The 13,227-nt window shown below is 49.8% G+C and overlaps 1 protein-coding gene across 1 annotated transcript in view; it reads right to left on the bottom strand.

Annotated features, from left to right (window-relative positions):
* WDFY4 (WDFY family member 4) overlaps nt 1-13,227 on the bottom strand; it is a 278,492-nt gene that overhangs the window by 38,770 nt on the left and 226,495 nt on the right. The window contains exons 47-50 of the mRNA XM_037804046.1: nt 7,809-7,851; nt 6,493-6,612; nt 5,616-5,733; nt 3,629-3,738 (exon numbers count right to left, since the gene is read on the bottom strand). Coding sequence (XP_037659974.1) covers nt 3,629-3,738; nt 5,616-5,733; nt 6,493-6,612; nt 7,809-7,851 — 391 coding nt within the window. The remainder of the gene's footprint in view (nt 1-3,628; nt 3,739-5,615; nt 5,734-6,492; nt 6,613-7,808; nt 7,852-13,227) is intronic.

Here is a 13,227-nt window from a genome sequence, read left to right as displayed (position 1 = left end):
CCCTCCTGCTGTCCATGTCACCCAGCACACTGCAAGGTGGACGGGCCGTGGCACCCAAAGAACTCTGTCCCTGCCCCTTGGCAAAGCATCAGCCCTCCAGCCCACAGCATGTGCGCTGCCAGGCACCCAGCACTGGGCGTGTGGTCCTGCCCTTGCACCCGTGGGACCACCAGCAACCCAGGCAGCACAGCACATCTGGATGCCGGCTGCAACCCTGGGGGCTGCCCGTGACACACAGCACGCGTGTGACATCACACAAGGGGCTCCGTGTTGTCTGACTCATAGTGCAGCCTTGAGCATGGCACATGTCCATTCCCCCTGGGCACTGTGCCCCTCTGGGCAACCTCTGGAGCCCCTGCCGCTATTTACAGTGAGTGCTTCAGGCTCGGTGTCACCAGTGTGGGAACTCCAGGCCAGCTACATGACCTCCCGGAGACGCAGGACACTGAAGCTCATCCCAGGACACCTCCCAACCCAGGAGACTAAATGAGAGAGTAATACAGAAGGCACTTAGCCACAGCCGGGCACACGGGCAGTGCTCCATGAGCCTGGGAGGCTGGAGCTGTCATGAAAGGACCTTTAGGCCTAATGGTTGCACCCACCTCTTGCAGTTCACAAACGAGGAAACTGAGTCCCAGAGAAAGCAAAGGATCTGCTCAAGGTCAGACAGGAGCAGAGAAGAGGATGCCAGCCCCAACTCCCACAAAGGATTATGGATAATAGCGGGACTCCTCCCGCTAATGGGCGGGAGGAGGAGTACGTCATGGAAAGCGTACTCTTGACGCTGACTCTTGTGCATATTCCTGGCTCTGGGAGTCCCTGACACTCTCACTGCCCTGATCCTCAGATAAAGGAGCTGCATTCGGTGCCTCCCCCCACACACACCTTTCTTCCTCCTCCCACTCCAGGACCTCAGGACCATGGAAGCTGATGAAAGTTGGTGCCTCTCGGGCTGGTGATGCTCCTCTCCTTGTCCCCACACAGGGCGAGGCGAAGCTCTCCTGTGAAAAAACAGGCCACCCTCTAGGGATTAGGGTGGGCTGGCAGGAATATCCTGGTTCACTGACTTCCGGAAGATGCTAGAACATTCCAGTGATGGTCAGCAAAGGCCCAGGGTTCACAACAGCACGGCAGGCTGTCCCCCGAGAGGTGGGCTTTGTACCCGTTCCCTTGAAAGCTAAAATTCACCTTTCATTCTAAGGAATATGTAGAAGATGGTTGGTTCTTCCACTGGCTCTGAAGGGTTGCACCAGAAAACAGTCCAAAGAGGGCCAAAGCAGCTCAAATTCAGGGCACGAAGGCGAAGCAATTTAGAAGCACACACGGAGAGCCCCAATGGCCTCACTTCGGACGGATGGTCCCATCCCAGACCAAGTAGAACCCACAAAACTGGGGGCACGTCTGAGATTTCATCAAGGAGGCCAAAGGGCTGAAGCTCGTTTGACTGGATTTGTCCTCCCTAAGCACATAAAATCGGCCCTGACCATTGCACACTGGTTTAGGCCATCTCAAACCAGTTTCATCTGGTCACAAACGGACTCAACTGGCTAAAAGAAGTTCAAACTAGGTGAAAAGTGGCCTTATTCCAAATGCCTCAGTGTATTCATAGCACACCCATTTAGTCTGGCCCCGGCTAGCTTGGAATGCTTTCTTTGAAGCAGTCCCAACTGCCCTGAATTGACTTAAATCGGAGGAGACCAGCTTGAACAAGTTTGCGCTTGCTCCGATTGGATCTAGCTGATTGCAGAGGGAAGAAGGGTAAGAGTGATTGATCACCGAACAGTGTCAAGCTCCAAGCTGGGGGCTTTACTCACATTTGGAGAGAGGTATAATTAACCCTCATTTCTAGAGGTAAAATAACTTGCGGCAGAGCTGGGATGTAAATCTCAGCGCCAACGCTGTCGTGTTTCTCTCTGCCTCCCCCGATGTGAGCAGACCCTTAGCAACAGGTAGAGCTGGGGGTTCCAGCTTGAGTGCATTCGACCCAAGAGGCAAGGGGAAACTTTGGAAGCATCCCGAGTTCCCTGGCTGGAAAGCAGAAATGGAATCCATCATTATCATCAGCAGGGCTCGTCATTTCCTGTGGATTAATGAGCAACATCTGGATGGGATTCCTGGCATGAGGCACAGCTCTGGGACTATTCATTCTCCAAACCGAACTTACTTAAAATGCTTGTTGCCTGAGAAAGACTCAAGGGATGCACACTTATTATTTTTGAGTGAATTTCCAGGGAGAGTGGGTTATACAATGTCTAGACGATCCACGCCGTCAAGCACAGAGAAGGCTGTGCCAAGAAACAGAAGACAAGAGGGTTTCTGCTCCTTATTGGAGAAAGTGCCTTGGCTGTGCCTGCTCCTTGCCCAGGGCCTCGATGTTGGTTTTAGTGATGACCTGGGGTGACTGTTGGTCTCTCAAGCTCAAGTTCAGAGTAACCTTGATGATGAGGTCAGACCACTACACACCGTTCCTGGAATGCTCATGCTTTCCTTAATGTGGCTTGGCTGTTAGAGGAAGTCTGAGTTTGTGCTAGAAGTTTCCATGCCTAGCTGTCCTGCTATTGTTCTCTCACCCATCTGTGTCTGATGGCTTCCTCTTTGCAGGACCACTGTGAGGTCTGGTCAAGTCAGGCCATAAGCTTAAAACGTGGGGTTCACTGGCGTTGGAGTTGGCTGAGACAGCCTGCTGCAGCTGGGCTACTCAAGGGCTCTCCCCATCCCTAAACTCTGCCCCTGGGGTAACAAGTGCCTAGGAAGCAGGATCTCAGTGGATGGGGTTGGAAGGAAAGAGGGAAAGAGAATTTGAACTTTCAAGTAGGAGAGGAAGGGGTCAGGGTCAGGGATCTCTTGCTTCTCAGTGTCTTTGCAAGGCTGCCCAAGAGGGCCTCTGCCCCAGGAATGTCCTCCATGCCTCGGACAACCCCACCCACTCAGGAAGCAGCTGGTATAGGTTGCCAGGTAAAATTCAGGAGGCCCAGCTAATTTTGAATTTCAGATATACGACAAATGATTTCATAGCACACATCATTATTTATCTGAAATTCATTGTTTCTCTGAAATTTGCATTTAACAAATTTCGGGTATTTTCATTTGCTGAATCTGGCCACCCTAAGCTGATATGCTAGCTTGTTAGCTTGTGGCTGGGGAAGCTGGTTGGTTTCTTTCTCTGGTTTAACTGTTTGTTTTAGTCTTCAAAGATGTCATTAGTCCTTTTAAGCCTCTCAGCTTGTACTTAGCCTCACTTTAGTGCATTCTGATGTCTTGACTCATACTCTTTTCATGGTTCCTTCTTTGTGTTTCTTTTAGCAATGTTTGACCTCCTCCCTTTCCAGGCTTCAAGCTTCCTGTTTTCCCTTTTCTGCTAAAACATGCTTGTGTTCAATAACCTTCTTCGCCTTTCTTAGTCCTTATTATTTTTTTTTTCAGTCTTTTCACCAAACTCTGTTGGGCAGCCATGTGGATGCAACTGACGATCAATAGCCTGGAGTCCCTGAATGCCCCACAGTGTCCAGTAGACATCACTGGCCAGAGAATGAACTTCCGGCAGGCCCTTGCTAGTCCGAGCCCAGCTCTCTGTCTAAGGCATCACTGGGGTGAGGGTTGGGGGGTCTAGGGAAGTCGGGAGGCTCACCTGCAGGGAGCAGAAGGCCTGGGTGAAAGGTGGCATCCGGACGAGGTAGGAGGCGACAATGATGGCGGAGGAGTAGTGGGTATAGTAGTGGCACTGCACGGCCATGTCTCCTGAAACGAGAGGACAGTTCCTGAGTCCTGCTGGCCCCTGAGCACAGCCTCACCTCTCGGGTTTGGCAGAGCCTTGCATCCTGTTCACAGATGTCACCAGGTTCCAGTCAACAGCCACTACTGGCGAAAAGCACACTTCAGGCCTTCAAGCCGCACTCCCAAGTCCTCAGTGATCTGTCTGCTGGGATGCAGGCAGCCCCCAGGCTCTGGGGAGGTGGTACCAGAGGACTCACAGGGCGGGCAGTGCTGCTGTGGTCTGCTGACTGAAGGGGCCCTAGAAAACCCTGAAGTCCTACCAGCCCACCACCAGCACGTGCTCCTTCGGTTCTCCTTTACCACAGAAGTGCCTGGTGGGAGGGGACAGCCAGGGACACCTGTGGGAGTGAGGACACAGGCATCCCGTTAGCAGAGGGTCCTGGGCGTCTGGGCACAGAGGGGAAAGCTTGAGACAGGGATGCCCCATGGCCAGACCATCCCAGAAAGAACACCAGCACTGCTGCTGTCCATGGAGCGCTGTGCATCCTGGACACTGTCGTCAGCCTCTGCTGGATCCATGCAGGGGCCTCTGAGTCAGGGCTGACTTATCCCCATTTACAAACGAAGAGGCCAGGGAGAATTAAAGACTTTCTTATGGTGCAATTGGAGGCATGGTCTGCAGAGGCCTTGGCCAGCTTCCCGGATGTCTGCTCCACCCTCTTCCTGCACACCCCAAGTACTGGGCTCTCCAAATCAGTTGTTTGGGGCTGTTTTATGTATGTGCACAAGGCCCTTAGACTCAATAGGTGACTCTTCAATGCGTACCCATGCTAAGGTGGGAACCCAGCTGGTAAGACGATGCTCCTTGGCCTGCCTCTTAGGGGGGTGGCCAGCAATGCCTTAGGGCAGCCAGACGAACTGCATCTAGAGGGTGGGTGGCTGAGAGGAGTCAAGGGTTGATGGAGCTCTAGCCCCAGGAGGAGGTAAGCAGTTCACAAAGGGCCTGTTCACCCCTCCCACTTCTTCCTCCTGCCCAGCAGAGCCCAGAGAGCTTTCCAGGAGCTGGAAAGTAAAGGATGAACCCACTCACCAAAGGCAGGGGCCTCGTGGCCTAGTGAGCCTTCCCAAAGTGCATCTGCCACCCCTGGTTCATCCCTGGATGGATGTTCCTTATTTTAATAGTTCTATATATATTTCAATGTGTTGGAGAGAAAAAATATAGCTAGTCTCAAATGGATGATGGAAAACTCCTTTTAAAATACATTTTTTGAGGTTTAAGAAGTGAGTAGAGCTAAATGAAAATATGAAGACATTAGCAGCACAGTTGGTATATGGATATGGTAAATATGGTAAAGGTGACCAGATGACCGAAGTTAGGGAACTAGGTTCTACAGTCAGACAAACGTCAGCTCTGCCATGTACAGGTCATGTGATCTTAAACAAGTTGCTCAAACACTCTTGCGTTTCAACTTCCTTCTCTGTGAAAAAGATGACTGTATATTTAAAAGCAGGTTAACCTGAGTCTAGTATACAGAAAGGCACAAAGAATGTTAGTTCCTTCTGCTTTCATCTGCCCCTATGCATGGAGTTATTAGCTCTAAGTGCCAGAGTTTTCAGTCCTGGCTGCCCATTGGAATCATCTGGGCTAAGCTTAGCCACAGACTATTTAACTCAGAATTTCTAAAGGTGGGACCTGGACATCAGCATTGCTTAAAAACTCCCCCAGTTGACTCATTATTAAAAAATTGTTCTCCAGGTGATTCTGACATGTAGCCCAGGAGCAAACCCCTAGATTAGAGAGTTCCCTATTTCACAAAATGGCCTGTATGCTGGGTGATTGGCTGAACTGTTATCAACAATCACTCCAAGGCATTTAGAAAACCAAGCTGGAATCTACCCACCTTCAGTCTTCTCAACTTCTTTAAACCTCTGGATAAATTTCAGCTTCTTTTCCTTGGTCTGAGCCCCCATGGGCTTCGAGAGATCCCGGAAAGTCTTGGGATTGGTCAAGTTCAATGTCTAGAAGACAGACATGCAGCTGGAGTTAACTCCTCCCCCCACCCCCCCCCCCACCCCTGGCCTCAGTGCCCCGTGGAGACTCCAGAGACTTGCTGCTGTTTTATGGCTTCCGTTATAGGTTTATTGCCATTTGCTCGGACCCTCCTCTAGTGAATAGCAGGCATGCTGGGGTTTTATGGCCCTGGAGCCAGTGATCCACAAAGGCTTAATAGGGGAGAGATGGAAGAGAAGAGGAGGGGAAGATTGAGTTCAAATTGAACCTGTTCCAAGTTGACCCAATCAAAAGGTCTCCACCAGCTACCAAAATGAGACTTTAGAAAGAATTCCAGTTGTCTAGAATGCTCTTATCTCTGCCCTCACTGAGTAAGCTATTTGAACAGTTCAGGCTCCTTGCCTAGAATCAAAGGGATTTTCATAGGAAGTTGGAAGTCATCTGCTTGGGGAAAAAATGCGAGGCTCATTCTCAATTTTCTGCAGGCTCCCTCCCTTCCGGACAATGAAAATGCCCCTGGGAACACAGAACAGTGGAGAAATGTACAATTTTTCAGGGGTCAGTTGATCTTAGAGATGTTTTCTTTTAGCGGAGATGTTTTGTGGGTCAGTGGAGGGGCTGCTGCTAACTTCCAGGCATTTGGATTTCTTTATAGAAGAATCAGCAGGACCTCGTAGAAAAGCCTCTGCATGCTGATTTGGGTTGCTCTGGTTTTCCTGGTGAGAAAGGTTCAGGGTACCTGCACAGTTTCGGTGTGAAGGCCTTACCTCCGAAGTGTAGTCAGCGAGAACCCAGGGGAACACTGGATACTGCATATAGTCATTGTAGGTCCTTCCAGCCAGCGTGTTGAGGTACATCAGATACTCAAAGTTGCTGATTTCCCTTTTCTATCAGAAGACACAGAAAGGGGATAAACTGAACGGGTTTGACATCTTCCTGAGGACCACAGAGGTCTCTCAGCCCTCGGCAGGATGCCCTTCCTCTGTAGGAAGCTGGAAGTTTCCCACACGTCCTGTGCATGAACGAGTGCCAACTCAGGGATACACGGGAACTTCAGTATGCACTGAGGCAAATATATTTAGGAAGCTAAGTCTGCCAGAAAAAGAAAATACAGCTCAGCTTGGCCAAAACCAAGGATAAAACATTTTTCATGTTAACTGTTGGATGTGATACTCAACAGTTGATTTAAATAAGAGCACAAATGCTATGGGAAAACCTACCACCAGCCCATTTATATTTGAAAAATAAGCCTAGGGGACATCTTAGCCACAGAGAAAGAGGCCCTCCCAAGTGGGCTGAGTTCAGTCTTCTCTTGGACTTCAGGAGCTGCCTGTTCTCTGGCCCTGGCTGTTGGGCTCCCTGCCTTAAGATGTACAGGGACAGTATTTGGGAAAAATCCCCAAGGCCAGTTGGTGAGCAAGCAATCCAGGAACAGCTGTCACCTCCGATGTGACTTGTGTGCTTACAGTTTCTCCTTTCCTTGGCCTGTCCCCGGGAAAGGATTTTGGAAATGGGCGACCAAGAGCTAGTTTCTCGTTGCCATGTGATCTTGGGGACTGCCCCCTTGGGGTCCTTTCCTTTCAATGAGAACCACCGTTATCTTGAATTTCAACTTATCCAAGCTCAGAGCCATGGGTATCTCCCCTCCGGCACTGTGTGTGTGTCAGACACATGTGGACACCTACATGGGTGGGACGTGTGCATGCACAGTGGCACTCAGCACTCAGGTGCACATAAACACACATGCATGTACATGGGCACACATATGCATACACATAATACGCACCCACATGCACACTGTGCACTCATGCACAAATGCACACATAAACATGTGCATGCATTCACACATGCACACACACATGCACAAACTCCCACCCACACCACACACACATCCACAACACACATGCATGCAAACACACACACATGCAGCCCCCTTGTGATTCCACTGCTCAAGAATCTCCTTCCATTGCTGACAACTCCCGGGGGCCCCCTAGAATAATCCACATCCTTTCTCTCTCCATCATGGGAGCCTGAGCTGTATTCTGAATTGCATTCCCAGAGGGCCTCCCAGAAGTCACTGTACCTGCCACCTCTGCAACATGGTCCTGTCAGAGCCCGGGGGTCTCCTGTGGACAGAAAACACAGTAGTGACCAAACTTTTCAAGGCATGAGCAAGGGAGGAAGGGGGACTTTCGGGGGCTCTGTGGGGACAGGACATCCAGGCAAGCCCTGGATTCCCACACAGTGGCTCTCTGGGGCCAGTGTTGCGAGACCATCACCCATGCTGTGCTTGCCCCACCCTGCCCTAGAGAAGGCACACTCTCCCACTCGCCACCCCTCTTACGTGATGCCAGGATACACGGCTGCCTTAAGTGTGGCCTGTGGACAGGTCCCGGGGGACATGGAGAAGCAGGGCTGAGGTCCCTGCTTCCAACCACAGGCGGGGACTCCCACAGCTACCTCTTGCTCTCCTTCTCTGCTTCTTTCTCCCCTTCTCTCCACCTCCCTGGCTTCTCTATCTGTCTCTTTTTAAATCTGAATATAACATATGCATGTTATGGGTTGAACTACATCCCCAAAAGATATGCTGAAGACCTAACCTCAGCACATCAAATGGGATCTTATTGGGAAATAGGGTCATTGCAGATGGAATTAGTGAAGACAAGGTCACCCTAGAGGGCTGGGCCCTAAACCCAGCAAGGCCAGTGTCTTTTAAGGGCCAGGAGAAGTGTCCCATAGATGCAGACATGTAGACACAGAGGGAAGACGGCCACATGGTGACGCGGAGGGGCAGAGATGGGAGTGATGCTAACAAGCCTTGTGTGCTGGTTTGAAGCTGTTATGTACCCCAGAAAAGGCCATGTTGTTTTAATCCACTCCTGTGGGGGTGAACCTATGGTGGGTAGAACCTTTTGGTTAGGTTGAGATGTGGCCCACCTCATGCAGGGTGGGTCTTGTTCTTTTTGCAAGATCCTTTATAAGAGGATAAAAGGCAGAGAGAAGACACAGAAGAGAAGCTGAGAGACAAAAGCCAGAGAACCTGAGAAATGGGTGATTCAGAAGCTGAAAGCAAAGAGATGTGGGAGAGACGAGCAGCTTCTGCCATGTGCCTTCCCATGTAATGGAGGAACCCCAGATGCCTCTTCTCAGGGAGAAAGTATCGTCCTGTTGATGCCTTACTTTGGACGTTTTCATGGCCTGAGAACTAAAACTTATAAGCTAATAAATCCCCATTGTAAAAGCCAGCCCATTTCCAGTATATTGCAAACCCAAACACCATGGAAAGCCCAGCTCTGCTGGATCTCTGACACCTTGAGTTTGGACATGTAGAGCTTCCAGAACCATGAGAGAACAAACTGCTGTTGTTTTAAGCCACCCAGTTTGTGGTAATTTGTTATGCCAGCCCCAGGAAACCAATACAAAACATGTGGTAAAAAATGAAAAAGCAAACAACACAGAAGACCATAAAATCAAATATAAAATCAGACTCCAAACTTCTGTCCCATGCAAGAAGTGTCCACAGTTAGCAGCTGCTTGTGTAGGTATCACTCCAAAAAAAGTTTCAGCCATGTGCCTGAATATTTGCTTTCACAGATTTTTACAAATTTAACACACGTGGGATCAGCACACACCTAGTTCTCCACCCCGCTCCACTTTGCTTAACTTGGGGTCAACTCCTAGAGCTTTGGCTCATTCCCTTCCATGGCAGCACACATCCACCTTCCATGGCACGGGTTTATCATCACTTATTGTGGGGCTTGGTTCTCACAAACAGTATTTCATGACCACCTCTGGACAGCAATCTTTGCACACTTTTTTGAGTGTACTGACCGAGGCTATTTTTTCTTGATCAAGCTGCTGGCTGTGCCCCGGGCCCTAATCACCCACCCCACTCCTGCCCTGAGTTCCTTGAACCTAATCTTGCAGCTGTTGGAGCACAGAGAAAAACAAGTTTGTACACAAGCTATTCCAAGTATCAAACTCACCTCCCAATATCTCCTCTCCCTCTTCCCCAGATCGCCCTCTAGCATTTTCTACTGCTCTTGTCCTGACATCAAACTCAACCAACCCTCTGCCTTCCTCGAGTGAGATCCGATCTGTCCCGAGTTCTCCTTCCCCTCTTGCAATCACCTTTGAATAAAGCCTCTCTCGCCTGTTTAACACTGTCTGGTGCAACTTCCTTGGACTGTTTCCATGAGACAAATTCCTAGCAGCGGTACTAGGAATGAGGTAGTACGAACATTTTCGATTTTGCCACGTTGTCGAACTGCTTCCTCACAATGTACCCTTCTACAAATATAATTAAGAAACACAAGCCAAACCGTTGAAATACTGTATTTGACCAATCTCATAGGCAAGAGCTTAAAAGTTTAACAAACCGCCATGCAAGGAAGGGTGTCTGGAGATGGGCCCTCTCCACCTGAAATGTCCCTTCTGTTCTCATTACCTGCTGCTGAGAACCCACCACATCAGTCTGCACAGTGCCCCTCTGTTACCTTTCCAAATCTGTTTTCTTTCCCGTTCCGTCTCCATGAGACGCTCCTCCTACTCCCAAGACCAGATCTTTGCTTAAGATGTTCCAACAAACGACCTCTGGCTCATGTTCACCACCTCCTGAATGCACCCAGCCCACCCCGCACACGCATTCTATATTCCATCCCAGGGACTGTGTACGCCAGTCCCTTCACCTCCGGCTGCCCAGGTGCCCCTAGCAGGGCAGTGTATCCATCTCCCCTCTGTCCAGGAGCACACTCCCAGGGCCCCAGCCCTCCGCATCCCAGGCTTTACTTAGCAGCTTTCCATAAGCAGAAAGCAACTCCCAAGCTGGAATTCTCCTCTTTCCCTCTAGGAGAGAAGTCATCTCTTTGGTCCATTTTATCCAGGCAGACAACAACCACCAACAATGTGGAGCCCTAAAAAGGGTCAAATTTGTTGCTTTAGTTTGCAAAGACTCGAGTGAAAATTTGGTTCCCCTGCTCTGTCCGTGTCCCTGCAGACTCTGGAGCCCAGGCTGGAGAGAGTGGGTCACCACCTTGAACAGGACAGCCATGGGGCCTTCCAGAGCTACAAGGAAGCGGAGTTGGCCAGGGGAAGCCTGCTAGTTTTCCTACTTTATTTTAGCAGTTTGAAGGGGCATGGGAACAAAGTTGCAAAATGTTCCTGCTGGGGAGCAGGAAAAGGGAGAGCCAGCCTTTGTCATCCTCCCTTGCAGAAAGGGTTCTAGAATTTTCTATGTGCTTTATGATGTTGCCACAAGGCAGAATGGTGCATAGAAGATAAAGGGATCTCACCATCCCAGTTCTCAGTTCATCAGCTATGAGCTCCAGGGAAGAGTCATCATTTCCATCACCCTCAGACAAAGACACCATTACCAGCAGGGCCGAGACACCTAACAAAAGTGAGTCCTAGTCTTTTAAAAGATAAGTATTTTTTTAAATCCTATAAATCTGAAGGCAATTATATAACTCTTGAAATGGTCTGGGTGAATGTTGTAGTATCTGGTGATTCACGAAAGCATTTCTTTAAGGGCTGATAAACTGCCATGTGCCATCCCTGCAGCCAGGTTTGCAATTAAACAAGATGCACAGATGGCTCTTGACTTCACAAACCCTACTAAGGAGGAGGGTGGGGCAGCGTGGGAAAGGGCACCGGTTTTGAAGTCAGTGAACCTGGGGTCTAAATCTTACCTCCACCCCTTCTTGACTGGGAGATCTTGGGCAAGATGCTAACCCTCTCTGAATGTCCATCTCCTCCTGCAAACACGGCGATGCCATCTATCATGCAGGCTTGCTGCGGGAGCAAATGCAATCATAGGTCTCGAAGAGACTAGTGCAGATGCAGGCATGGGGCACACTCAACAGGCACGTTTTTCACACATGCTGATACCTGTTTCAGAGAAGAGCTGATTTTTGTCTACTCTGGGAGGAAGAAGAGTGTCGTGGCAAGAACAGGGGCTTGCTTTGGGTTCAAGACACGCCTGGCTCTGCCAGTGCCTTTCTGTGTGATTGGAGAATGACTGTGCAACATGCAAGGCAGACCAGCTGCTCTGTCTACCCTCTGGCCACCAAGTGTGAAGAGCTCCAAAGGGTCTGCTGGGGAGTCTGCACTGAGTTACAGGACAAAATCCAACCTGAGGGCAACTTGGGGCCTAGTTGAAAAGAACTGAAGAACTTAAACAAAACCAGGGAGATCCAGGGTTTTGTCCTGCCAGGCCTGGAGGTGGCCAAGCGTGGTGAGACACGGAGGACATCCTCCACCCAGGGTAGGTGCTTGGCTCTGCTGGACGGCTCTGGAAGACGGAAACTCTCTCCAAATCAGAGCTTCATGGGTAAGCAGCTAGAATGGATGGAAATGCTTCATTTTGAGCTGTCATTCTTATCCTTACTGCTTCATTCTGAATCAAATCTACTTCCATCTCCCATTCCCCAGACACACTTTAGAAGTTGAAATGCAGCTATCACATAGTCTAAGTTTCTTCCCTTCTCCCAGCTACATAAAGTCAGTGGTCTGCATTTGCCTCATTGTCATGATTTTGATTCTGCTCTCTTGGACCAGCTCTACCTACTAATAACTCTCTTCTACCTGGAAGGAGCTGAAGGCATATCCCAAGATCTCACATCTCCCATAGAGGGCTGGCAGAGCAGCTCCTAGAAGGGCCTTTGGTGGCCTAAGGGTCTTGGCCAAGGGACTCTTACAGCTGCAGCTACATCGCCTCAGACCAGAAAGGGACCCAAAGGTCCCTGCCCATTCTTCTCCTTACCTCTAGGACTAGGAGGCCAGGTCAGTCCTTCGGCATTGGGAAATTACCCTGGCAGACACCCAAGGAAGGCCTGCAGGGAAATCTGGGCTCCAGAGCTGAAGCAGACACATTTCCATATTTCACTGGCTCCCCAAACTGTACTGCTTCCTATTTGCAAAATAGTTATGAGGGCATAGCGAAATGGGTTAATGAGAAACCGAGGGGTTTTATGGGCTAAGAGGCGTCAGGAAGATCCAAACCACAATGAGAAGAAAATTACTCATCTTGGTCAACAGAAAACACATGTGTGCTTTTGGATTTGGGCTACTTCTCAGGACACAGCAAGCTTTTGCCCGGCATCTCACACTGCATTTCACCCGGGTAAGTCTCCCAGGGCAGAAGGCATATGTGTGATTGTCCTTTGCTGGGTGATGCTTGGAAGCAGCGTGTGGCTCAAGCAAAGTTCTCCAGGGAAGGAAGCCCAGGGACTGGTACTGGAGCCACACTACCCTCCCTGCTTCTGTTCTCAGAAGCAAATTCGGGTTAACTTGGACTCCCAATTTTCAGATACAGGTTACAGGCCCAAAGACATCTCTGAGGAGAATAGCACAGTCTTTCAGACCTCTATCAACAGGGTATTTAATGAAAGCAACTAATAACTTCCTGCCTTCATTTCTCTAACGTGCAGAAATCTTCCATAGAGTTCTAGACCTAATGAGACTAAGAATGGTCTGCAGCCTTACTGATTGCAAAGGCTTTTCAC

The sequence above is a fragment of the Choloepus didactylus genome, chromosome 15 (assembly GCF_015220235.1).
Source record: "Choloepus didactylus isolate mChoDid1 chromosome 15, mChoDid1.pri, whole genome shotgun sequence".
Lineage (NCBI taxonomy): Eukaryota > Metazoa > Chordata > Mammalia > Pilosa > Megalonychidae > Choloepus > Choloepus didactylus.
This window is presented reverse-complemented; position numbering and strand designations above follow the sequence as displayed.